We start from the raw sequence: 27,977 nt of genomic DNA, 5'->3' as shown, positions 1-27,977 counted from the left end.
TGCACACAGAATTAATGACACAATAAATTTTCCCACAATGAATTTATATATTTAGTTGGATTTTACAACTCATTTGTGATTAAAGAAAATGTCTCTGCCCCATAAATTTCAGAAAGAAAAAAAAAAAAAATCACTGCTCAGGAAGATTAAAGCTGTAATTTTAATCATGTTTGCATCACATCCACTTCTCCCACAAAGTTAGAGGGAGCCGTGGGCTTGAAGTAGCAAAATTTAGAAAAGAGGGCACAAAAACCAGAAGCACTAAAAATTAATGGGTAGAGACAAATGGAGATGTAGGATTGCACAATTTACTCAGTTACATAACAGTACTCAGAACCAGAGCTAGCATCTAGATCTTAACGTCCAGGCAGCATCCATGACAGCCAGTTATTGTATCTGCATCTACAAACAGAACTGATTTTTTTTAAAACAGAGACCACAAAGACCTGAGCCATTTAATGCAGACATCAATCCTTACAGCAGAAAATACCTTTTAGTCTTACATAATCAACAGTTTTGAAGAGAAAGGCTTAAAGCTAAATGGCCTTCTCCATGTTGACATTTAAAGTAGCTCTGTAGGAAAGGTAACTTCTGAAGAGCATACTAACTGTATACAGTATGGTATTTATAAACCAAATGATGAATTAGAAAAAACAAAACAAACTGATGTTTCACTGACTGAACTAACCTTTGAAACAACATGAGGGCTCACAATGATCTGCACTCCATTGATAAGAGTCCTTGTATCTGAAACTTTACCTACAGTATTTTCACAATTCATTGGCTTGCACATATTTTAAAAACAGTACTATGAGTGTCTTGGGCCAGTATTTATGAGATGTACCTTTGCTCTCACAAATTTCCAGATGCAAGTTAGATTACACATATTAATCAAGTATGGAAATATTTCTGTTCAATTTTTTAAAAAATTGTTTTTAATTGATTTCCAACTTTTACCTTAAGAGCACAGAAGATGCAAGAATCACCCATACATTTGTGCGTTGTGATTTGCCGGAAACTGCGGCGAAAAATGTCCAGGTGCCAGAGAACCTGAAATACAGAAAGGGACACAGCCAATTTTATGAATATATGAAATAAAATACTGCATAAAGCTCTGATTAAAATTGCACATGCTAAATAATTCCAGAAGTACATTAATGTCAGTGAACATCACTTAAATTGGGATGCCTTTTATCTAACTGCAAGTTGACATTTTCATCTTTGCTCCTCAGCTGTAGCATTCACATACATTAATTTACAGTAGGACATCCCTCTGAATTTCTTGCCATGTGCTTTTACATTAAAAAACTCGCTTCTTTGTCCACATGGCCAACTGAAGCGGCACTTGCCCTGACTGCTCCCCTGAGCTGGCACCACAGCCGGCCGTTGTGCAACCACGCCATGAGGCTGGGCAGAGCTGCCAAGGACACCCCACCGACTGCTGGGGCCGAAACTCGCCCATCCTTCCACCTCCTAGGCAGCCTTCTGAGCAGAAAGCCCAAACGCTGGAAAAATGGAGCGCCAACAGCATATGCATTAACAAGCTCTTGCAAGTCAAAACCATAAATTACTAAAAGCCGTTATGCCCAATATTATCATTAGTAAGTGTATTTGCATGCCATGATTACTGGCAGATTTCTAACCCTAACCTGTGTGGGCAGCTATACTTTTCTCTCAGGACAGGTATGGTGGTAACACCAGGTATGTGACCAGGTATGGTCACAGCATATAAAAGCAAGCAGGCTATTATATGTTCTGCTAACAATAGCAAGAGGCAACATTTGCTGTAATAGCACCAAGTTTTATTCTTAATTTTTACCACTGAATCTGTGCAAACTTGGGCAATTATCTAAATTTGTATCTGTAAAATAGCAACAATACCAATCTCTGAGGTGTTTCACAGTCGGCTCTTTATACATAAATGTGGTGCATGCTGGCTATTTCACCTTCAACTAACAATAACTGGACTTTCTTCTAAGCCTCAGAGCCACCAGCCTTTCAGGAGGCAGAAGCTTGCACTGAAAGAAGCCCTGACCTAAATTGTGTCCTGCCAGGTTCTGCAGAGTGGCAAGGTCCAGGCTGGCATCTGACTGGCTAAATGCTTCATTAGCATAAACATCGGAACCAAACTTATTTCTTATGAGTTTGTCCAGAGCAACTGGCTAGAAAAAATCTAGCACTCTGAAAAATGTTGTGCTGGTTCGAAGAAGTGTTTCCAGCTGGAACAATTTGTTAACTGAACCATAGTACACAAACATTACCTAAAATTATATTTAAAAAGACATTTATTGTATATTTAATCTGTAAAGTTACCCAAAACTTCAGAATTGTCATGGCTATGTTTATACTCAAACTCTCCCTATACTTAAGGGCCTGGGAGGCAATGTAAGCCTTGGAACCATCTGATTACACACAACATTCCTGAAGAACTACTGCAGGCTTCACAAAACGACAAAAAAATAATACATTTAGGAACGAATCCAATTTTTTTTATGTAATTGCCTTTGGAATTTATCTTAAATGTTTCCGGAAATACTTAAGAGCAAGGAGCAACAAACGTTCAAAAGCCTCTCAGACTAACACTGAATGTTAAAAAATTAAGATAAAAAACCCAGAAGTATATATTTTATGAAATGATTACCATCTTGCCTTTTTTTTTTTTTTTTTTTAACTTCAGCTTTAACTGTAAATATTTTTGGTATCCTATCTCTCTTGAGCTTTAGAAGAAAATGGTTTATGTACAACACTAAAGGCCAGGTCTTACACTTTCACCTTCATGCATAGCATGCAGCTGGTATTAGGCTCTACTTAGTTCTGACCTAGGTTCAACAATTCAGTATTAGGAAGCAGCTGGTGATTACACCTTACAACTTAACAGAAGCGATTAATGCAGTACATCACTGGAAATTCCACTTTTCTTATTTTAAGTTCTCCTTGTACCTAGTCCTGTATTTCATGGCATATTAAGCCTATTGAGGGTCACTGGTGTTTCTATTTGTATTATTTGCATCAGAGGGGTATCTTGAAGGCTGAAGTTAGTCAAGAACCTAATAGTGCCCACAGAAAAAAAACCAATACACAGTGACACTGTCTGTGCTACACAGACAAATCACATGAAGGGATGGAAACTGATGTGAAGAAAGGGTTTTAAACCCTGCAGCCAGAAGGACTGAATCCCAAATGTCAGACCTTCAAAACATCTAAATGGCGACAATACCACTATAGCAGCCATACCACTCCACTAAATTTTGACACAGGAAAAGGTTTTTCTTCTAAATTGAAAGGTAAAAGACTCAATCATCTAAACTAAGCTACAGATCAGCAGTTAGAATGAAAACTGGACTACATAAAATGATCTGGTATAGGTATTATCAAACCTTGAACTTGACTGGTTCAACAAAAAAGTTAAATTTACTTTTAAGAAGTAGACATATTGCAAGATATGCAATATTCTATTATTTTAAAATAATTTTACTACATATATTTTCAGATTTGGTTGACATATTACAAGTTTACACAAACAAGAGATTCAAGTACACTAAGTGATGACTATGTGAATGCTGTTGATTTCACCAGGAAAACCTGAAAATTAAAAAAAGCTGTTCTATAACTCAACTAATCTGCATGTCCAGATGTAACTTTATTCTATCTAGGACCACAACCAATTATGTAGTCAAGCCTAGCTATACTTGCTGCACCATTGAGCCTAAGAAAATACTGCAACAGACAGAGAACAAAGACAGAAACACTTTTTATTCTGTGCTCTTACCTGTAGCGCACTATTCAGGAAGCAACTGTTCTGCCCTGGTTCATTGCTGAGACCTTTACTGGGTGCTATTGAGGTTGTATTTCGTGGAGTAAACATGCCCTGTACATTCCCCCGACCCACAGAAAAGTAATTTCTTTTCCAAGACATCTTCCAGCTTCAGCTGCAGAATATGCAGGTTTAGGCTGGCAGAGTATTTGATTTCATCAGACCCTTCCTTTCTTTCTTTCTCCAAAATTCAAAACTGGAACAACATTCAATCTTCTTTAAATTTTAAACAGAATTTATCCTTTCATCAGGACACAAGCAGTTTGCTGCTTTTAAATCCAGCCCAGGATGCTGTTCTTCATTTGATGTTTATGTATGCAAAAACCTCTTTTACAAGCAGCCACATACACAGTTTGTGAAGGGAGGGAATCCATGGTCATGCAAGTTCATCTGTTATGCTGCTTCTCCCTTTTCCAAACAGGCAGTGACTTCAGGGAACAAATGGCAAATCAAGGAGGTCCCAGAATCAAGAGGGGAAAAAAACCCAACAGCTACCTCCCACACCCCAAAAACCCCAGCTTCTCTAATCCTTTTATAATCCTCCTGCAGAAGATGGGAAAAATCCAATTATTAGTAAGGGAACAGAGAAACCAAAACCAAAATAAAACCTTGGCAGCTCCCTTTCAGTTACATCTATCTTGGGTGATGAAAAAGACATTATCCTCACAGGAGAAAAAGAAGCAACTCCAGGACTTGAAAACGAAGAGCTTTAAAGTAGCAAGAAGTCTCCAATACAGTTCTTCTAATTCTGCATTCAATCTTTAGAAGTTTCTTCTCCTGATCCTCCTTTTGCAATCGGAATGCCCAGCCGTACCAGAAAGCTTGAGAGAGAAAAATAATCAAAGGCTTGCGTCATTTAATTACTCTCTTGGTTTTGTGGTGTTCTGCCAAGACCAGTGTTGCCTCACCTCCCACAATACACTGAATCTTCTGAGACTAAGCAAAAAACATAAACCTTCCTCCACCCAAAAAATAAAATAACATGGAAAACAACAGAGAATTCCAAGAAAAGTAAGAGCAAGAGGGATGGAGTATGTCGGAAGGGTTAAGAAGGAAGTTAGATTAAAAAAATAAAACAGAACATTAATGTGAATTCCATGGCAGTTTTCATACGTATCATTTACAATCTTGAAGTGCTAAATTTCTTTAAGATCTCTTAGTCATTCAAACAGTAGTACAAGGACTTGTGATTCTGTGAATACAGGCTAGCACGTTGTCCACCCTAGAACTGGGATTTTTGCACTGAAGTTGGAAGGCCAAGAAGACAAAGGCACAAGGCTTTCCCCTGACTCAGCAGCCCACAGCTCTCTCCAGAACAAAACAGACTCCAAATTTTCTTAATGAGAACTATGCGTATCTCTATAAAATGTTACTTAATTTAGGTACATGGGATATACAGTGTCTTCCAAAAGACACTGATGCTTCTGAAGAAGCCAGAAGAATAATTCAATAGAAACTGCTCTTCCCACCACAAGTTCGCTTTTTCCCCTCATCCACAGGAAATGTAGAAAAGAATTTGACCTAAGAAATTCCTAGAAACAGGAACTACAAGATTCATGGCAAAACATTTTTTTAAAGTTCTCGCAAGTGTAGCCCACCTATATTTATTTTACAGACAATTGCATAATATTTTTCAGGGACATTCCCAATGACATTTAGGATTATCCTATTTTTGATACAAATAATAACAATTAAACATACCTATTATGGCTGGTATAAGCACGATGACTATTCCACATGTACTGAAGTAGTAATTGCAGCATGAAATCACTACAAAATAGACACACAAAGAGTTTGCGCACCAGCAAAAATTAACTAAGAGAGTAAGTCCTTACAAAGATATCCTGGGTATCTGTGAAGGCACATTTTCCGCCTTCCACACAATTATAAATTCTTCACCTCCTGTCAAAACACAGAAAGAACTTCCTCAACATCTGTGAATGTGTTACAGCAGCCTAACCTGTTCCCTTCTAGTAATATTTTGTTTGTACTTATTCTACAAATATTAATGAAGTCTCAGCACTGCTGTAAGGCAGGCAAATATCTATATACAGATGAATATTCTTCTTGGTTGCCACTGTGCCATGCAAGATTTTCAGACGTGCTTGCAAGCCTGCAGACATGGACCATTACCATGCCTGTCGCACAACATTCCTGAGCACTGAATGTATACAGGATTCATTTCAAAGCAAATTCAGCCTCAGCCCCCTTTCTTTGCTCAGTTCCTTAATGAACCATGAGCCAGCCATACTGTATGAGGTAATTCAGTTTCAAGCAACAGTGTAAGGATCTCTGTAAACCAGCACCACTTGCAATAGGTGCAGTGGCTAAGCCTGCACCACAGAGACAGAGCAGAATGCTGCGTGGAATGAGCTGAGGCAAGCAGGCTCTGTGCAACTCACAAAAACTCCTGAGCCAAGCACTCCATCGTCTTTCCATAGCACCTACAAAAAAGATGGCGAATACAATCCAATATATGCCCAAGATGTACAGCCGTGAGCAGCACCTCTTCAGTGGACTTCAAGTTCAAACCAAGATTCTACTCTAAAAATGGGCTATGAAACTATAAGTACTGTTTAAGCCAAGCTGTCTCAGTTATGACAAAGTGAATACATTTTTTCTATTGATTTTTATTGCCTTGGAACCAGAATCAGATTAAAGGCTTTGTAGTTCGCCTGTCATTGCAGCAAGACTACTGCAAGCTGGCCAGGACTCTCGCAGTAACCGTGCAAGCTTACTACCTGCACTGCATTTGTACAGGTTTAGCAGAACTGACTTCTTACCACATTTGCTATGATTGCTCACAGGAACAAGTTCAGTTTGTTCATTTGGCTATATGGCCTTTATTGAGCTAAGAACAAGCAGAAAACACTTAAACTGGTAACCACCCAGTTATGACAAAACCAGATCTCTGGAGATAAACAGCAGCTTCACACTGCCAACCTCTAAAAACTTACCAAGGTTATATAATAGCTACAAAATGGAACCCTGTCATGGTTTAACTCTATCTCAGCTGAAACCAGGACAAACCCTAATTAAACTGAAATGTATGTATGTGAGACACTACTCGTGTGGATTATTTACGGACCCGCTTCGCTTCTGCTCTACCATAAAAAGGGTAACAAAAAGCAAGCAGGAAAAAAGAATTTCTGTAAAAACCAACCATCATTATTAAAATACCCTGTTTTGTTTTCACCCCACTGATGAACCATCAGTAGGAAAAAAAAAGCTAACTCTCCCATACTTTAAACATGCAACATACAATTGCTAAGAAAACAGCAGTGCTCTGTCAGGGAAGTGGAAGGCTATGCTGTGCAAGCCTGTCAGCAGGTGTAGGTGTTCTCCAAACATGCTACCTCTCCCAGATACTGTGTTAGCTTGTAAGCGGTCCCAACCACAGAAGTAAAGAAAAAACAAAATTTACTTTCTGAAATGAAATCACAATAACAGTTTGATGATATATGCCACAAGCTTCAGAGAATTACATAGTTAAGTGAGAAGTAAACATTTTCATATATTGTTTCTGGTTAAGGAAGTTTTTGATAAAGACTGCTCCCCTATTAAGAACACATACAAACCAACAACTTTTTAATAGTACAAGGAAAACCCCTACAATTGAATTGCCAATGGAGTTTTCCCAGACTTTTGTAGAATTTTAATGTGAGTTGACAACTGCAGCTCCACATAACTCTTGCCATTAAAAAACCAAAACACCACACACAAACAAAAAAATAATGAAAAAACCCCACCAAAACCCCAAAACCCTCCCCCAAATGACAGAATCAAAAGCTGTAGCTACCGTATGTCCCAGTGGCATCTTGGCTTGACTCCAGAAAACTGAGTCTGAAGTAAAAGAGAAAGGTATTACCAGACCTGAGAAAACTGTTCTTACAGAAGAGACACGATTCTCATTGCTGCAAAACTTACTAATACAGAAACATGACCAAAATAGGAGTGCCAGATGCAAAAGCATAAATGATGCTCTTGGTTCATTACTCAAAACATTATCTTAGAGACACAAGGAACTGAAGCAGAAAACCTAAAAACTTTTAAGGTACTTGAATTTTGTTTATCATATTAAGAACACTCTTCACTGGAATAAGGCACAAAATTCATCCAGCTAGCGTGATTGAAAAAGCTAACTACATCCCTGAAAAGTTGCACAGCCTTATATAATGTTATACAAATGTTATAATAAAGAGTAAATATTATATAAAAATATATAAAGAGTATATAATAAAAAAGGAAATCCAACATTCTAGATCTTCACTTGAATTCATGCTGTTTGGCAACAGCTTTCTTCGAGAAGTAAGGAGGCCTCCCACCTGCAGAGACAGGCTCAACAGACAAGAGAAGGGCAAGAGGGCACCATTCTCATGGCATCTCCACCAATGCAACCCCAGAGCAAAACTGTCCATGGTTCAGCACGGTCTTCTGGCCTGAAGAAACCCGAGTCTGTCCATGGGACAGCAAAGCACAGTGCTCTACAAGACCTGTACCACAGAAGAGTTCAAGTTCCTGTTCATTCTCATATTCACTTCCTAAATCAATCACACAGAAACATAACATCAAGTTGCATCCTTTGTTCTTTGGTAAGGTCCCACTTTCACTGTTCATTTTAAGGGGAAAAAAATTATAACACTCCCCTCTTACTGCAGTCTCATGTCTCTCCAAACATTTTAGGCTATTGCTTGAAGAACCACTCCAGGCACATGGCTGAATTAAAACAACCCATTTAGGAAAGGAGATGCTTCCATTTAGCACTAGGTATGGCTGAAACCAGCAATTAAGTATTTATCACACTGTTAAAATAAGAGCAGAGGTCCAGAATTTATTTTTCATTACTTCTGCTTCTGAAGAAACTTTCAAAACACAGAACAAAGTAAATGCTTCAATGTGTGAATGTGTATGTTATTAGAAAAAGAGAACCCCACCCCCAAGATCCTACCACCTTTTCTGGTGGTAGGGAGTAGATTAATGGCCTTGAGGGCAAACTGTCCTTTCACATACCACATTTGAAAGCCTAAAACAGATGAAAAATGGCTTTTATATTCCTTATTTAAATAACATTTGTTATTTCATAACAAAAAAGAAAGAAAGAATTGCCCAAGACAATGGATTTTGGTGAAAGTTTTCACCCAGACAACTCCTGGCAGGGTGGCTCTTTCAGTGAGGAAGCACAGTAGGGATCACCTTGACTGATCCCATGGCTGTTCTCAGCTAGAGGGGAAAAGTTTTCACAACTAGAGGCTTGAGAACATACTTTCTCCATGTAGCTGAAATGATGAAAGTATTTGCTAATTTCTGCATGGATTAAGTTATATTTAATTGCAGAGCTATCAATATTAAGACCTCCATTTACAGTTTAGACATCCCAAAGGATAGCCAGCTTTGCAAGTCAGTCTCAATTCAATCTTGAAGGTGATGAAATAAAATAGAGGGACAGAAAGAGCTCCCATTACCGAATAACCATGAGGCTGGATAAAGAAGAGTGAACAGGACAGTGATCTTAAAGGTAAACATCCCTGACAAAAGTCAGCTGCCACACAACCAAAAAGGGGATGACTTCCTCCTCTTGAGGATGTCTCCTCTTTTTGAGATTCTTAGCTAGCCAGAAATACTGGACAGATTTCTTTGTGTACCTAGACAATACCGTACAACTACAAAAAGGTACAATTATTTCCATCCATCTCCAAGAATTTTTTGATAGTGCAAATGTAACAATACAGGGGAAAAAAAAAATGCTAAAACTTTCTGCTTCATGCATGCATTTTCTCAGTCTTGATTGCTATGCTGGGAGAAAGAAGGGGAAAAAAAGCCTGTGATGCTCTTGCTGTCAAGCTTACACCCATTTGTCAGTCCTCCTCTTAAAGGAACGACTTAATTACCCGGCTCTGTGCTGCTTGTGCCTACTGGGTGGGAGCAGGAGCTGACAGCACCACTGATGTCCACAACAGACTCATACTGGTCTTCCTTATTTTTCATTCTGCTATTGCACAGTTCCTAGTCTGTGAGTGTTGCAAAGTTATGACAAAGCTGTGAGTTGAGACCTTAGGCTAACTCTCCAGAACCATGTTAGAAAAGATACTCAGAGTTTGCATAATGTTATGATAAATGGTCTTTCAGGCACCAGGGAAATGTTTCCATTTACCTGATGCAAAAGTAATTATCCAAGTGTTAGGCTAAAAGTTGCTAGTAAAGACCATAAAAAGGACCTTGGAGTAAAGATTAAAAACAAAAGTTTCCCCAAATCCACAGACGTACTTCTATAGACAGTTAGCATACAGCAAGCCTGTGACAAACACTATGGGTTTCCCAGAAGACACAATGAAGGCCATTTCTGAGAGACCATCTCAAGATAATGGAAACCAAAACTGAAGGGACTAGACAGAACAGTGAGTAAACTGGGATAACACACATCCTTGACTAAAACTGCAGTAATTTCAGTCACTACCACTGTATTTATACAGCCTACCAACCACCAGAAGAAACTGTAGGCAGGATACTGAGAGGCCAAATTGCCTGTTGGGAAGACAGCTCCTTGAAGTGGCAACATTGGCATTTCTGAACTAGTAGGCAGCTTACTGCTTCTACAGTGACTGGAGGGAGAAAACTGAACAAGTTTTTTTTATGAAGAAAGAATATGTTCTTATATCAACTTTTCAAAACAACAAATAACCCATGAAAAACAAAAACAAACCCACTATATGATCCTGTTAACTGTGCAGACCAACAAGGGGCATGGAGAGAGACATGATCTGCAGAAATACCCCAAAGTGAGACTCTGCATGCTGCTGGGGTCAAGTATAGCTTTAAACTGCATGAAGATATTCTTTACAGCAAGCAGTTCTCCAACTTCTTCATCCAAAATGCTTGTGGGTTTTATAAAACTGTAGTGGACTGTCTCTTAAAACAGTGTAATGAAATCTTGCAAACACTTACCTAATCTGAATCATTTGACTTTAAGCCTGACAGCCAAATCTATTTAAAGAGCACCTCTCAGTAAAAAAGCAGCAGAAAGCCATTGGCTTTGAACTGCAGAAGCTTCAGTGATGGTGGAGGGCTGGAAATTTCTACCTACTCGAGCTCGAGGGCAACCTCTCTACTTCTTCCCAACTGCCTGTGGGTGCTTCTCCACAGTTACAAAGTCTTAGTAGTCATTTCTGCAGCCCTTTCTGAAAGAAGGACATCAGCTGATGAACACTTGTTTTCTGTGCAAACTTACGACCACATAGACTATTGTTCAAGATAGTGGAAGAGTATGTCACTTATCCCATAGAGCTACCAAGAGTGAGTAGGGTAGTGATGCCCACTTTCATAAAGCAATTAAAGGGACTCAAAGTATCCAGTTGGCTCTCAAATAATCAGAAAAGCTTTTAAAACCCATCCAGCAAAGACCTTGAATACAACATAACAATGATTTAAAGCCAAATTACAATTAAAAATAAATAAATAAGCCAAACACACCGCTCTAAGTATCTAAAGCCAGCACTACAGCCTTTTCTGATTGAAAAAATAACTTAACCTGCAAGATAACCTAGAAGTTTCCAGACAAAAACATCTCTTCTTAGAGACTACAATTTATAAAAGCACAGTGTGGGATAATCGAGTAATAAAGGGCTTCTGTTTGAAGACAAACAATGAGAGAGATTAGGTCAGAACTAGAGATGCAAAAGCCACATTATTTACTTTGTGTGGGGCTTATTGGCAAAACACACTTCGCTCCCCAGATAAAACTTTTACTCGTATCGAAAACATGGTATTAATAACCACTGATCTCATGCATCACAGTACTTTCAGCACACGCATTTGCTCTGGAAGTTACAGCGAACAGAGGCTGACGAGCCTACAGCTTTGTGTCCTACTTCCAAACTCCTTCGGAAGCAGCTGCCCCTCTTTCTGTTACACAGCCCAAAGGATCTGTTATCTCAACAACTTTTCCCTGACAGTTGAAGAGGAAAGGAATATATATAAGATTAAGGAAGTCTGCCCAGCCTGAAGTAAATTCAAACCGTTTCAAAACCATTTGCACTCCCTTCAGATCTCCCCTTCACAGTTGCCCAACTCTTTAAGACCGCTGTACACGGTAATAAAGCCTGCATCTTAACACACCTGGATTTCCAAAGTGCTTATCCTAGGTTTTGTACTGCTTTCTATATGAAATCTAAGTTTATTCTCCCAAGCCGGTATTCAAAAAACACCCTACCTACCCCTAGTCTTGGTGCTGGACATTTCACAAGGAGGAAGGGTGGCGTGAAACCAGCTTTTCATCCCACTCCATATGGAACTTGTGGAGTTTGGATAAACGGGGAAAACGCAGCAGCTTCAAATGTTACACAAGTGCTCAAAAGCAGCTAAACATCACCAATCAATCCTGTGTAACACAGAAAATCATGACAAATAGGAACAGGGCAGCTGTCAACCATATGGTGAAATGGAAGGTTCTGGTTTGATTCTAGTGAATGCTCAGCCAGCCTCCTGCTGCCAGTTATTCCTTTTCCAAATCTTCACCTTGGCTCTCCAAAGGGGAGCTTCAAGATTAATCCAGTGTTTGATTCAATCTCCAGATATAAACAAACATTTTCACTGCAAAATTCTGTATTTTACAGCCACCAATTATTGCAACAAGATTTCAAAGACCTTTTTCTTGTGGCACCTTATTCACAAGAAAAAAAATCTCATCTCTCTTCTGATACCACCACTGACCCAAGAAAAAAAGTTTTCTACTTTGGCTTGCAAATTCCAGCCCAACAATGACTGAAGAGTTCCTAGAAGCTTTCAGAAATAGTCAGTAGTATTCAGCAACATAAGGCTTAACGAATGACAACTATTTAAATACTAAAATCCTGCTGCCATTCTTTTCCTGACCTCATAGACTTTCACTGCTGAACAGAAAAATTCTTCCTCTTCTGTAACATCTACCTTGTTATGAGTTCTGTCAATCTTCACACCCCTTTCCTTCCTTAAAACAGAAGTCAGTAGCAATCAACTCCCAAATCTATGCTGTTCATATTACAGCAACACAAATCCCTGTTTCATTAAACTCTATTTCATTATACCTTGATTTCAGTAACATTTGAAACAACTGAATGCATTAATACACACACATCCACACAAAATAAAAAACCATGGGTAAAGAAGAAATGGATTTTGCAGGAAAACAAGCAAACAGAACTCCTTCAGCACCATTAGTACTTCAATTTCAAAGGACAGACAGTGCAGACTAAGCAAAGGCAGCAACGCATTGAGGGTAGCAACAGACCAGACAGATGGACAGCCTTCGGGTGGAAAAATAGGTCTTTCTGGTGATGTGTTAAGAATCTCAAAGTCAATTACTGCAATGCACTCTTCTCTCCAGGGGAAAGACGACACCCAGGGCAGAAATCAGTTTCCTCAACACAGGCACATAATATACTTTTTGATACCACTGGCTAGTGGAAACCTCCACAGAGGGTGGGCAGAAACAATTCCCACCTCCCTCATGATCAACAGCTGGGGCCAGACAACATATTTGATAGTACCATAAAAGTATTTACTCCTTCAGTCTTTCCTCTCAGCTCAGGGCAATATTTGGTATTAAAATAATAGTCACAGCATATTCTCAAACTATTAGTTCACTGTATTTTGGTTTATCTATACCACCTCTACCACAGATGAAACTGGCTTGTAACACTCACGTTCTTGCCAGACTAATACAAAGGTACAAAACTAAAGCAGTATAGAGGAGCTTGTGCAAACAAAGCATAGGCAGAGAGAGTAAAGAAAGAGTGAGCAGCAGTTTAAGGTGCCTGTGCTGGGTCCCAGTATTAAATGCTTACATCATTTTTTCCTGCCTTGCTAAAACTGACAAGTAGGGGGATTGCTGCTGCACTGCAGAACATTATATAGATTAATACTTCTACACAAAAATACAAACCCATGCACCCAGCATCCACAACATGCTGATGATTCCTCTTTTTTTTAAGCAGTCATCTGTGCTGCACAGCTATAAATAACACTTCAGCAGAATCACGAGTGTGCACACATAAATAAGCACTTAATAATCTCAACTTGGGTTTAAGATCATTACTATTTAGTTTCAGAGGAATAACCATAACTAACAAGAACAGGGAAACTCATTTTTGCTTCATTTGGGTTTGTGTACAGAAGCATTTTCCCACAAAACCCACTGAAGACTTCAGAACCTGAGTAGAAAAAATCCTTGTACATTCCACAAGAAAAAGCTTACTGAATCAAAACATCCCATATCCAAGAGCAGTTAATAGCATATGGGAAGAGTAAAACAAAGAAACAGGTTGGGGGAAACATACCATACACCTCACCAACAACCTGGAACAGACAAGCAGGGGGAGTAGGACTCAAAGTCTGATTTTTTGTTTTCTATACAACTAGAAGACCAGCAGAAGAAAACATCTGACCAATGCATTTAGGGAAATTACAGAGGAAAAGACTCTGTGCAAACTGATGAGCTCTTTTTTTTTTTTCCTTTTTAAATAGGAAGCAAATAGACATGACGAAACCTCAAAACTTTACATCCCAAACTTGCACATGGTGCTCTTGTCTCCCACTGGCAAATACAGCGTTTGTAATATGCTGCCATAGCTTCCCTGCACCCCAAGACCAGACCCAGCCAACTAGGCCATTGCTGGCCAAGCCAACAGCCATGGACATACTGTGCCTCTCCTCAGCTGCAGCCCCAATCCGTCAATCTCATAAAGTAAGTGGCCATTTTGCAGGGCTCTGTTTCTTAAAGAAGGGGATAATGACAACTGAATGCACAACAGTCCTGAACTCACAGCTAAACATCAAACACAGGCAAGGTCACATAATAATTCCTGCAAACACAGGAAAGGAGCCCTTGTATAACAGGACATGCAGCTACCTCCATTACCTGAAATTTTACTTTCATTGAGAAGCCCCTTACAAATAGACAATTTACTCTGTTTAAATTTTCTGGTATAAGACATTCTGAAAGATGTACTAGAATAAATATTTTGGAGAACAAAAAAACCCTGGTGTCTTTTTATCAAGTAGTTGTTAAAAAAAAAGCCTCCAAATCCAGTTCAACCTATTTCACCATTTGAAATTTGGAGTAGATGGCTAAAATGGGCAAAAGGTACTTTCTTTCATTTTCATATACAGTATATTTGTCAGAAATACATTTCAGAAACTAAAACATTACAGAATATGCATAGTATATACACAGATGGAAGTTTCATGTGTGCAAAGCATATTGTATCCTATAAACAAGTTTTCTGAAATACAGATCTTTCATTTTGTTAGAACCAAATTAAGGTGAAGCCATAAGATTTGCATATGAACTTTCATAAAACTCTGGCCTCTTTTGAATTCAAAGTCTGAATTCAAATTTCTAAGTTATGATTCAAAGACTGTTCATGTAAGTCTTACCAGATGCTACCATAAGGAACTACTTCCATACTTATTTTGAAAACTTATACAAACTCTTTCCTTACTGATTTTAGTATCTTAAAATCCTGGGATCTGCTGGAAATAAAGCTGCTGTTCATTCTACAAAATGCAGAAATAATGATACAATTACCTTGTATCAAAACCAGGCTTATAGAGAAGATGTTACTGTTTTCATTCAGAAAGGTTATTTCATCTTCACCAGAAGAGTACTGTGAAACTACCAAATGCAAAAGGGATTATTTGTGTCCTGCTGTGACCTAGAGAGACCCACAAAGCATGAAAGAGACTCTTGTTAAGTACAAGCAGGCCCTGTCCTAATGGGTCACAGAAGTAGAAGCTGTGCAAATGCAGTATAATACAAGCTGAACAGACCAGTTGGGTGTTGGGGTAAGAAAAAGAAGAATGATGTCAACAGCTTTGATTTATTTTTTCTCTGCCTGGCGATGAAATGACACTACTGAGTGGCACCAGAAGCTCCCTACAAAAAAAACCAGGAAGCGCTCGAGAGGAGGTATATACCATGAATGGAGCCTTTCCACATTATTTGCAGGTTGCTCATTGGCAGAAAAAGAGCATAAAGAGGTAGTCCACCAGAGTTCCTCTCACTGCAACTAGAAGCCTGTTAAATATGAAATTAAAACAGAATTCTGTGGGTGCCCAGGGAAGTCATAATACATTTAACCAACTGGTACACGTGGAGAGGAAAACATCCTTAATAAAACTTCTTGTTGTTATTTTAAAACAGAGTGAAAAAGAGCAAGTTTGAGGGTATGTACACGTGCCCCCATATACAAAAACAAGGCCTGGCCTGACAGCACTCTAAAGTACCCAGCCAACAACAAATGCTAAAGCCACCGAGTTCAACACTGAAAAAGTAGGTAGAGAAAACAGCAGCCTTGCTCAGCTTCAGACAGTAGGATTTCAGCCTGGACTGTAAATAAAAGGATGCTTACTTCAGAGATTTAGTTTAATTTCTTTCAGCAGTGGTTCAACTGTTTCAGTGCTGCTGCAGGTCTGAGCTCTACTGAAAAGCAAACAGCTACTTCCATTACGCTCCCAAATCTGATCCTGCAGCTATGGCCGAAACCATTTGTGAAACAAAAGACAACATACATCTGGCAGAAACCACATACCCTTCCAACAGTGACTCGTGGGAGTGCTGCAAGGTTAAGCACAAAGGATTACACAGCTTCTGGCTTACTCCAGCCCAGAACACATGAAAGTTAGAAAGCACAGCATCCTCAACTGGCACATTATATTCTGCGTACTCATCTTCCCCCCCACCCCCCCCCCACCCCCCCGCCCCATAGAGAGAAGTACCCAGCCTAAACTGATGTGTCTCAGCCATTCAAGTTGAGTACCTCAGGGAACAGGGCAAGGAGTGGAGCACAGAAAAGCTTTGGGGAAAGAGACAACAGCAGCTCTATGGCTTCTTCAGCTCCATCATGAGCAGCTGGGGATGGGGAAGTAACTGGTCTCAGGATGATATCATCTATATAAGGGTTTGGTTTCTGGCTTCTAAATGTGTGTGTGATCCTTTAAGAGTGTGGCTGTGCCGTGTAGCTCCTTTGGAGGCAGGGGTACAGCCCCATCCTGCCTTGTCCCCCTTGGGGGGGGGTACCAAGGGTGTTTAAAGGAGAGGGCTCCAGGGACTGCAAGGTATGGCTGGTCTTAGCCATGGCACAAAATTTCTCATAGACATTTGGGGCCACTCAGTGACTGACAGGCTGGGAAGCAGAGACATAGCAGGCAACAAGAAAGTTGCATGCAAGCTTATTTCCATTTTGTTTTTCGCAGTTCTTTGGAATTTTCTCTTTTAAAAAAGCAAAATTTCTAGTACTTACTTAAATAAAATTTGGCTTTTTTGACGTTAAAATCCTTTCAGTCTTTTGGGAGCTCACCACAGGAGAAGGCAGACTCCATATCCTGCCATGGCAATCCAAGATGGTCTCCAAGGCTTGCTTCTTCCCACAGCCCCCAACCCAGATTACACAGCTGCCCCCGCACCAGCACCACCTGGAGCTGGTCACAGGACAGAGCCTTCGCCTTCCAGTTGCACAGCAGGGTCACATGCCACACATTGCCCACACCACCTCTTGCCAAATCCTGTTAGGACAAGACCTGCTGATATTGCTCCAGGCTCGCGTCTCCAAGCATTGTAACATTGTAACTTGTTTTCCCCAGAATTCCCTAGACAATACGCTGGCAATACAAAAAGCTGCTGAAGGGACATAACTTGCATTTGCCAGAAGAGGGTCTGAGGAAGATTAGCAACTTGGTACAGAAACAGATGCAGACCCAGAACACCAGCAAGGCAATAGAAGGACAAAACCTAACACTCTCCTGTTTCAAAGTCCTCTCTCTCAGAATAACAAGCCTTCAAGGAACAATCACCTGACATCTGGGAAAGCACCATCGGTAAAAGCTATCCTTATCAAGAAGGATTACCACACCACGATGGTATTTTCAGTCACCTCGTTACACCACAATAAATGTTTTGTTGAGAAACCAATTACAGAATTTTCCTTCAATACTAGAAGAAAGCATTCAGATGCACTGTTACTATTATTATCCATCGCTTAACCAGCATTAAAACATGTAACACTTCCTCATATACACCTGTAAGGGAGACAGGAAAAAATAAAAATATTCTATCCAGATTAAGAGTCTATGCATCCTTGCTCTGTGTTTAAGAAAATAAAATAAATCATACACATGTGTGTGTCCACACGTGCAACCAAGTGGCTGGCCTGGAAAAATCTTTTCTGGTCAATTGGGACTCAAGTCACTCCATTTGAAGCTCAGCTGCTCTGAGCTTAAGCCAAAATGTGCAGTGTTAGATGTATTTTCTTTGCTAGACTAGAAGGAATTTTTTCTGCCTTTTTAGCATTCTCATTTTTTCCCAGTCCCCCCCAAGTTCTCCAATTCCAATATACTCTGGTGACATCGGTGCTCACCAATTAGGACAGCAATAGTAACACACATCCTCTTGTAGAATAGAGTACATGGAAACTTAGAGAAAACCTGTGGAATTTCATACATACTAATACATTAGTTAAAAAGACAATTATTATGATCCAAACCATCAGAACCTGAAAAGACACAACTGGAAAATGGATGAAATGGCATGGCTGTGACACGCTATTCTTTGGAAGAAGTAATCTTGTCTAGCAGCTTACATCTGTGACAACTCCAAGAAGAAACAGCAACTGATTAACACCACTTGGCTCTTGGTGGAGTCAAAAACTCTGTCATACTGCAAAACCTTCCTACAAATGCATTTGTTCCAGCTCTCTTCATTTTGCTTCCTGATTACTACAAAAACTCTTTTTCTTGAATAAAAGTATATTGATATGTTTGTACCTATTCAGAAGGGTAGTATGAGCATAATTTTCTCTAACATATTGCTTTGACAGTATCCCACTATTCCCCCTTCCTGTGGTACATCAAGTCTCCCTGCATTCGCTTCTAAGGGCCCTCAGTTCTAGCATAATATTGACTTTCCCATTTTTAAGTGCTTTATTAAATCCTGCCCCAAAAGTTGATGGTGCCAGCCTTCACCAGCTATTTGTCACATTATAAAGCAAGTGCTTCTGTTTTCTCACCCTCAGAGAAGATGGAAACATACCAAAACCATCTACAAAACTATCTGGTTATCCTCCAGATCACTTCTTTCCTGCCAAGCACAGAGAAGCTCAGCGGCAAGGCAGCAGGTGTGCCAAAACCATTGTTCATCGTGACAGCCACCACAGTCTGCTTCCTTTGCTTCCCTGGCTGTTTGTCATGGTTCTCTGGCCTTAGACAGGGAACTCTCTAACCCAGAATCAGCCTGTTTGGGTTTTTAAGACACCTAAAACTCTGAGATTACTGCTGTAACCTATAGGCATAACTACATTACAAATTAACAACTTCAGAAAACACATAAACCCCTGTATGTCCACTGCAATGCTTCTCTTGCCAAAGAAAAGCAAAAGGTTTCTGGAACTGCCAGTTTTTTTTAAAAAAAAAAAAAAAAAAAAAAAGGCACTTAAAGCTTCTGTAACTCCCACCAAGTACACCGTACTAGAAGAAGGACCTATCACCTCAGACAGGCAACATCTGAGAGTGACCTTTTTATGTGAACAAATGAACCCAAAATCTCACTGCCACCAGAGTAGGGAAGAGGGCACACCCCCTCTCCACCCCAGTGCTCTGGGGCCGGCAGTTACCACCTCTGCCCTTTGGCTCACAGAAGCAAATTCAGCTCACAAAATTAGCGCTTTTGGGGGGATGGAAAGAGGGGAGGAGAGGGGCTTGCTTCATTTCCTGCTGGTTTAGTGACCTGAATCAACTCATTAAGAAGTTATAGCCAGGGCAAAGAGAGCAGGACTTCCTCTTCCAGGTGTGCTGAGCCCTGTCTCAGCAGACTATGATCAATCTCTCGGGCATCCTAAAACACACCAGGATTACAAAGTTATTCCTTCAGAAAAATTTGGAATGCATTTCAACAGGCAGAATGTGTTTATTATACTGAATGATGAGCAGTAGAAATGATACACAGGTTATTTCCCCCCCATCCCCCTCTGGTGACAAACTCTAGAACCGGATTTATCATTTTGTGGAATTAAGACCTCTGCTTAGTACCACCAAGTGTATGAAAAGAGTTTGCAGTTTGGGTTTTTTTTTTCCAAATCTACAGATTTAAACAAAATTGTACTTCATGCTAAGCTGAAGCAGCGAGAAGCATGGAATAGCAGTGGTAGACTTCAAAAATTCACAGAATAATTACTATCTATTTTGGAAACAAGACACTTTACAGAAGGCAGGGGATCAGGAAACCAGCCAAAGAAAGTTAGCTTTCACAAGTCAACTTTTTTGTTATTAAAATTATAAAGCTCTACATGTATCTAATACCTGACTCTATTGTCAACTTTCTAACACAGAATTCGACAAGTACAGGGAAGCAAAACCACATCTAAATTATCAAAAAAGCAGCCCAGAGAGCTTCTGACTAGGTAATAGTTATACTGGAAATGAACTGCCAACATCCCTTCCAGCTGTGACAAACGTTAAGGTAAGAACAGATTCTGACTGGCTTCATCTTCAAATTTATCATGGATGCTATTAGTCAGAAGAAGCTATAGTATGGTGGACCAGAGGCAGCTTATGGCTTAGAAAGTGCCTTTCACACAGGTAGCAGAACATAAATAAAATGTACAGATACAAAACACCATTAGACAGCAGGACTAGAATATTGAAAAGTAAACTATTAATGAACTGAAGCAATACTCTTTCTTTGCATCTTAGAAACAAAAGACAGTCTGAATTGAAAAGCAGTACTTTCTACCTTTCAGTACCATATATAGGAGAGAATTCCTGTGACAACTTGGATTGAATCAAAAAAAGTCATTTCACAGCAGTGGTGACGCTGAATTAAAACAACAGATTTAAAAATCAGAAGGACCTACCTTCAGAAATCACTTTCTATTGCGTGAACTCCACACTGGTGTTGCAACAAAAGCTGGAGATGAGAGCGTGTTGGGAAAACTCTCAGAGGACTCACTGCTAGAGTAACTGCTCTGAGTAATACTTGCATGGAAAAATTATTTAAGGGATGAGGAAAGAGCTAGAATAGCGTGGGAGGGGACAACCTGCTGTTTCAAACAATAGGAAGCTGTTAAAACAAAAAAACAAGGGCCTCCCTCAGCACAGGAAAGCCTCATTTGAAAAGCGTTGCCCCTGCTGCCACCTACCAGGCAGGCAGCTCTGACAACAGAGATAAGGCCAGAGGCCCGGCCCGACAATTCCCTTCGGAAACGAAACCAGACAAGAGGGAGGAAGGTTTCCCAACCCTTTTATAGAAAGGGACCAGGCTGGGGGCAGAGGAGGGGGAGACAGGGCTGTAAGGGATGACTTCATTTTACAGCAGCAGCCTGTCCATGGAAGGCAGGGCTCCCCTCAATGCTACAAACTGGCAAAGTTCCTGCAAACTGTTTAGTTAAACATGAAGGATGTTTTCTCACAGGAGGGGTTGATAACCAGGAATGACATGTAGCCATTTAACAGAAAAAATGCAAAGGACTCGAAGGATGGCTTCAGTTTTGATCCCTTGGTTCAGAGCCCGGCAGTTGCAATGCAAATTCAAAAGCAGTTTTTCAAAGAACAATTATTGCAGGACAATTCCTGGAACCATCCCCTGTGGTTCAAAGCCAGTGATACTGATCAAGGAAAAAAGAAGCTTGTTCAGAAAAACAGCTTCCTACCCCCAAAATCTCCTATAAACTCAGTTATTTAAGCTCAGAAGCAGCATTACTACACGATTATTCCCAGACAAACTTACAGTACAGCTCCAGGACACTGGTGCCATCCGTATTCAGTATGAATTTGTTCTTCTAACATGGTCGCATTCATAGCACAGACAGGGAGAGTTACTGTGTATATCCAAGACCAAAATAACTTTAAAGAAAACTTTGGTTATGTTACAAAAAACAATGCATACCATTGTCTTTCTGTCCTAGCACAATATAATGCTAACAAACAGAATTAGATTGAAATGTAATAATGCTTTGGACCATACAACGTATTGAAGATACTATCCCCACCGGGACCATTTACCTAACAGAAACAAACAATGCAAAAAGGAAGCTGTTGGAATACAATTAAATCAGTTTGCCTTAAGAACAATCCAGTCTTGCAGGATAGAAGGGGCTGAGCCAAGTTTTAAGTATGCCTTTCCATAATGATAGAGTTTTGGTGAGACAAAAATAGGAATTAGAACAAGAAAGGAAAAAAACTACAGCAAAGGCACAATACTCTAAGCAGTGTTTTACCTCATGATGCTTCTACATACTTTTTTTCCCCCCTAAGCTTCAGATTTATGTCTGCAAATTTCAAATAAAATAATTTTCTAAAGTCTACTAATAGTGGCATAATTGTGAACAAAACCCAGTACATTGTTCAGTAACCATGCTGGGCTCAAAACCTGCTCCACTGCTATGTGTAGTTAAAACAACATGTTAACTCTGTAGCACTCTTTCCCCAAACAGCTTGCTTCAAGGAAGCCAAACCACTTAAAAGCACAGTTTGCAATACCAACACAGACCTTTTCCAGGAAAAAGCAATATGCCAATCCTCATTTTTGTCATGCAGAAAGAGTGCCCAAATCTTCCAGGTGTCTTGCACCATTACTTGGATCTGCAGGTTTCCTTTCCTTTCAAATATCCATACCAGTCTTATCAAGAGTTAGCAAGTCCATTTGTTCAAGTGGCAGTATGTCCAGGGCTCAATAACCTGAGGTTGGCAAGCTCCCTTGCAGAGAAAACACTAGTCTCGATGCTCCCTTCCTCCTCCTCATTCCAAAGGACGAAGTATTCACCTTTCCTCCTTGGACACAAAGACCACATCAATGCTCCCCTGACTCCACCGATTTCCTTGCTGAGGTGGTGTGGGCCAACGCTCACATAATGGCAGGAGCACCTAAATCAGTAATACCAAAAGTTTTGTAGTACTGATGTTTACAAATTCCTATTTGCTTCAGCCTCAGTTTCCATCATTTCAGAACTATTTCTCAGCTTTTTGCTAAAATGCTTCAGGTGACCACACATACTTGAGTAACTGCTAGAAGTATGGCTCAAATTGTGGACATTTTAAAATACCTGCTTTGACATCACTTTACACAGTCCCTCGGCACACGGATAGTGGAGACTAACAGTTACCTGTCTAAACAATACCTAGTTCTTCAATACTTCAGTGCATGAAGAAAGCATGAAAATTATTTTTAGAAGCTCTCTTTAAAGCAAGATCAGTTCTGCTTCCACCACACCTAAATTAAAACTTCTTAAAATCGTACAGCAGCCAAGGACAGGTAAGTGTTTTACTACTAAAACAAATCCCTCTGCATCAGACAGAAAGTAAGACTTCACTCCCCACTTGACAGTCAAACAGTTCAGACAGCAAGCTGGGCTCCACACCCCGAACAGAACCAAGGGGACTTGTCCCTAGCCGAAGCACAACAGCACTGCTGCACTTACAAAAGAGAGCTTTGCCAAACACACCAGCTAAGCATCTGACTCACTGCCACCAAACTAAGAAAGAATTCAGACCAATTACCACGTTTCTGCACAGAACAGGAAGAAAGAAGAAGGAAAAAAAAAAAGAGCATTTCCAGCCTTCTAACATTTCACCTAAATTAGGACAGCACAGCAACCCTCAAACAGCTCTGGTCAAGTACTGCAGCCCCTAGGGCTACTAGGACCTGATAAGCAATGCTAGCAATTACACAGCCATCCACATAGCTGCCTCAGACTGAAATGAGGCAGGAAAACCAGTCAAGATAAAGCAACAGAAACAAGGCCAGAATCTCTCCCTCTCCCTTCCTTGCTTTTCTGCTTTGGTTCAGAGATCAGCAATCTGAGAAGCAAATGTATTTGCAGACGACCTTATCTATTAGAAGCACGTATGCCTACAACATACATTCACAGTTGGCAAGATAAATAGATTGTCTAAGGAAATGACAAAAGCGTAAGTTAAAAAAATTTTTGAAGAAACAAAGTATAGATGACAGAGCTGCAATAACCATTCTTTCAATACTGAAAACAGTTCTTTTCCCAATGTCTGCAAAGTCATATGATCTGAGCTTCCTTCTGCCGTCACAGATCATGTAGCTTCCTACCCAGCAAAGGCTATGCTAGCCCTTCCCTTCACCTTCGAATAATTTTCCGCCACAGCACTCCTACTCATAAACCTGTAAATGTCATAACATTTAGTATAGTTTAAATGCCATAAGTTTGTCTACATGGAGAATTTTGTCAAGAATAAGTGCTACAGGGTGAAGATGTAGTTTCTTGACTGCCTTCAACAAAGAAGCTGGTTACAGAAGTTCCTGCCCTGCTCTCACAGATCACTCACTCCTGTTCTCACCTGATGCTCTGTTCTGCAGATGGCAGCCTGTGTAGACCACATTACAAACTGCATCATGAAAACAATCTGGGTTAAAAATAACCAGAAAATAAAAGTATGAAGGGGGCTATTTTTATAATTTCAGTTATCAGAATACAAAACAGTCCTGCAGTATGCAGTTTTAACTGGCACAACACAGACCAGCAAACTACAAGAGGTACAGGAGCAAAGAAATAGTTGTTACGGCAGCTTCTTCTAGGAGCTTTGCCACCAAAGCAAAGATACTGTGTAGATGCACCAATTCCTTGCACAGGTAACTTACAGTGTGTTTTATGATACAGCTATGCCAACCTGACAGCTGCTACCAGGGTGGATCCATTCACTATCACGTGCCCCTTCTGCTCCACTTATGCTAACACTGGGCAGTCTGCAAAATGAGCTACTATACAGTGGTAAGTCAGCAAAAGCCAACTCTAACCATGAAAATAAAAATGATAGGGTTTTTTTCATCAGCTAGCTCACTCGGGATTCAGAAAAGCAGGCCTGATGAGCAATGCCTCTTGACAGTGGACTGAAGTTAGATTCTCTCACCCAGATAACAAAGCTGTCCCTCCCTCTGCACTCAGGACACCTGTGTGGCAATCAGTAACACAGATTAAAGGTGTGGTTTCATTTAACTGTGGGAAACACCAGACTGTGTCAGCCTGTTTACTTTTCTTAGCCTCATGCTCCCACTGCTTCCGAGTATTGCGTTAAGCTGTGAGCTGGTTGCATGAGCCACTTCAACCGAGAGCAGACACGCCACATGGCCAAGCAAGCAGAGAGCAGGACCACCCAGCCAAGACCCAGCAATCTGCCCAGCCCTTTTTCAAAGCAGCCACAGTGAAACTGCATTAGGTTAACATCATGCTGCACTCCAGGAAAGATCAGTTCAAAACAACTGCTGCAAATTAAAACCCCTGCTTAATCTTTTCTAGCCTCTTTAAGTAAGTGCATTCTTCTAGGACAGTGGTTTTTAATTTACAGTATGCATCCCCTGGACTTTTTAGGAGTCTGAAAACAGATGTTTGCCCCCTTCATTGAAAACCTTTGAGGTCAAAAAAGTAAATTCTGTGGATACAAAGCAGTAACCACCAACAATTTATTTTTTGGGTGGTGAGGAGGGTGGAGAGGGCGGCTTGAGGAAAAGAAGCTCATGTTCCCACATCAGCAGTGCATTTTTCAAGAGGAGGGAAAAAAGCCAACAACAAAAAAATATCTAACAAACTTCAGGGTAATGTGTTCAAATATATTAGGCAAACACATATGCTGTACTCAGCTGACCTTCTCCACATGGCAAGACAACCGTTTAAATACTGTCGGAGGAGGGGGGAGGAGCACAGCAAAATCTTGATTTTACTTCATTGACACAGCTTGCTTTGGTAGGGTGGACACAGCCTTAAAGCCGAATGGACCCATATAATGAAAACTGATAAAAACCAGTACTGCTTTCTCCCTTACCATCTGAGCTATTCTTTTATTAAAATCAGGTTACCTAGAGCTATTTAAGTAGGTTGTAAATTACAACATGAGCAAAAAGCCTTTTTTCCCATTTCTCAATATTTCTAAAGAATAACCAAACATACCGTTGTTTTGGTAGTTATCAACAGAGAATGAGAAATACTTTTCAAGACTATTCAGAGAATGGCTAATGTGAGGCCAAAGTTTTTAGCCCTCCACTTTCCTTCAGCCTCCCAACTGCTCATTCTCATCCTTGTGCAACCCTTTCCAATATGGCAACACAAGCATTTGCGTGGCCACACAGACAACCTGGTCAGGGTAAACAGCAACAGGGTGGAAAGACAGGCTAGGGTAGTTTGAAGTCAGATCTGTTCCTCAGTGTTCCCTACACAGCCCCACAAGTATTTTTTGTGTGGAGTGGCTTGGGGTGGTACTACTAGTTAAATTGAGAAGCCATGGCCTGTAGTCTAAACTAATATCTAAACTAGCTTTAAAAATAAGCTTAGGAGCAGTGAAGTAGAAAGGATTCCTTAGTGTATAAAGTCCAGTCCTCAGCTATCAAGAGCACTATCACCTTAATTCCATTTCCAAACCTTATGGTTTCACAAATTAATCTGGACCATTTACAACTTTAAGAGTAAAAACTGCTTGTATATACAAACAGTTTGTATACAAACTCAGTATCTTCCACTTAACTGAAAAAAGCTGTCTTCTTTCTTATGTGTATGTACTACAAGGCAGAACGCTCCTCATTGAAACCAGTCTTCCTTTTGGCAGATAACCAAGAAACAAAACAAAAAAAACCAAACAAACCAAAAAAAACCAACTGGGAGAAAAACAAATATTAGTAACCTGAGCATATCATTATGAACATATACTGCTACAGTTTGACTTTTTAACATCTAGGAATTCTAACCCAGTGCTTTGAACTAGTTTTACCTGTAGCACTGGGAGGTCTGGGAGTCTACAAACAGCCAGGCTTAAAGGTTACTAAACACAAGCAAGAACCAAAACACTACTCTTTACCAAAGAGGTACCCCCACAAATACCATAAATAACTGCATTTCTTGTTGCTACTATGCTCCTAAAACTAAAACAAAACCAAGAAAAGCAATTCTATTGCATACTTATTCCCAGTGACTGCAAAACACAGTGTACTGCATTTAATCCATCGTGCTTTTCACAACTTCCACCTCAGTATGTGGACCAATGCAAAAAGAATGTTTTATAAATATCCTGTCAAAAAGGGATGGTAAAAGGTCTTCTTGACTGCAATTAAGACACTAGGTTATAGATGCCTGTTAATCAAAGCACTTAGAAAGCACTTAACTAAATTTCTTGGTCAAAGCACTAGCACATTCTTTGAATGAGTGTGATGCCATGCTGTGTCCAAAGCCACAGACAAATCTCCCATCACCTGTGCAGACACACACACTGTTTTATACTCTAAAAGGCATAGCACAAAATTTGTTTCCCTGTAGGAAAAGGAATTTGCTATGGTTTAAATATGACCCTGAGACATTCAGGAATTAATTTACGGTTTGAGTAAGTTGGGAATCAGAAAATAACTCTTCCTATGTAAAGCACACACATGGCACTGGACCAGCGTGACTGGAGTGATAAATCCATATCCACTTTTCCCAGTGTCATCAAGAACTTATATAATTTTGTGACCCTAAACTATGGCACCCAGCCTATAAACCTTGATACATAAGGATCTTAGCAACGCTGAGGTCCTTGACAAAAGGCTTGCAAGAAAGTCTTGAGAAAGACAATTATGCAAGATTGCTTCATCTGTCTTCATGAAATAAAACCAATGCTTTTCAGGCTCTTATTTGACATAAAAAAAGGAGATGACAGGTTGGAGGTGGAAGATTCACTTTGGAAACCAACTTAAATCAGTGTGAAACCAAAATGAAAAAGTAAGCTCACAAGAAAGTTCTCCTTATCTATATTCATTTGTCCCATTTGATATTCTAGTTCCTTGGCTTTATTAGTTTACTTCTGTATCACTTAATTTAACAACAGAAAAAACAAGATCACAAAGCCACAGTTAGAGAAGGTAATGAGACTCATATAATTTTACCTTACATCATTTTAAATTTCCTGCACTAATTATTTTCCGTTGTGTCTTATTTTTAGTGTTTGTCCCATGACTGAACCTTGGCAAACTGACATGCAGTCAGGATGTACAGCACAGAACTCCCAAGAGCATTCAAATCCATACCACAATATTGAAGAGCTGAAAACAAAAGTCAGTGACACAGGTGATTCCAGGAATCACCCCAAACACTGGGGGGGGTGTAGATAAAAATGTCAGTAAATTTTAATTTGCAATTCATGAAAGTAAATTCTC

General features: G+C 39.9%; 1 protein-coding gene across 13 annotated transcripts in view; it reads right to left on the bottom strand.

Annotated features, from left to right (window-relative positions):
• USP54 (ubiquitin specific peptidase 54) overlaps positions 1-27,977 on the bottom strand; it is a 115,828-nt gene that overhangs the window by 60,040 nt on the left and 27,811 nt on the right. For 5 of the 13 annotated variants that reach the window (XM_075025789.1, XM_075025796.1, XM_075025799.1 and 2 more), the window contains exons 2-3: positions 3,770-4,635; positions 958-1,050 (exon numbers count right to left, since the gene is read on the bottom strand). In XM_075025789.1, the coding sequence (XP_074881890.1) occupies positions 958-1,050; positions 3,770-3,916 (240 nt within the window). In that variant the 5' untranslated portion in view covers positions 3,917-4,635. Of the gene's footprint in view, positions 1-957; positions 1,051-3,769; positions 4,636-5,515; positions 5,584-20,691; positions 20,806-27,977 lie in introns of those variants that run through there. The other 8 variants (XM_075025800.1, XM_075025801.1, XM_075025788.1 and 5 more) reach the window with 4 other exon arrangements.

Source organism: Buteo buteo, chromosome 4, assembly GCF_964188355.1.
Source record: "Buteo buteo chromosome 4, bButBut1.hap1.1, whole genome shotgun sequence".
Lineage (NCBI taxonomy): Eukaryota > Metazoa > Chordata > Aves > Accipitriformes > Accipitridae > Buteo > Buteo buteo.
Note: the sequence above shows the minus strand (reverse complement) of the source record. Positions and strands in the feature narration are given on the sequence as shown.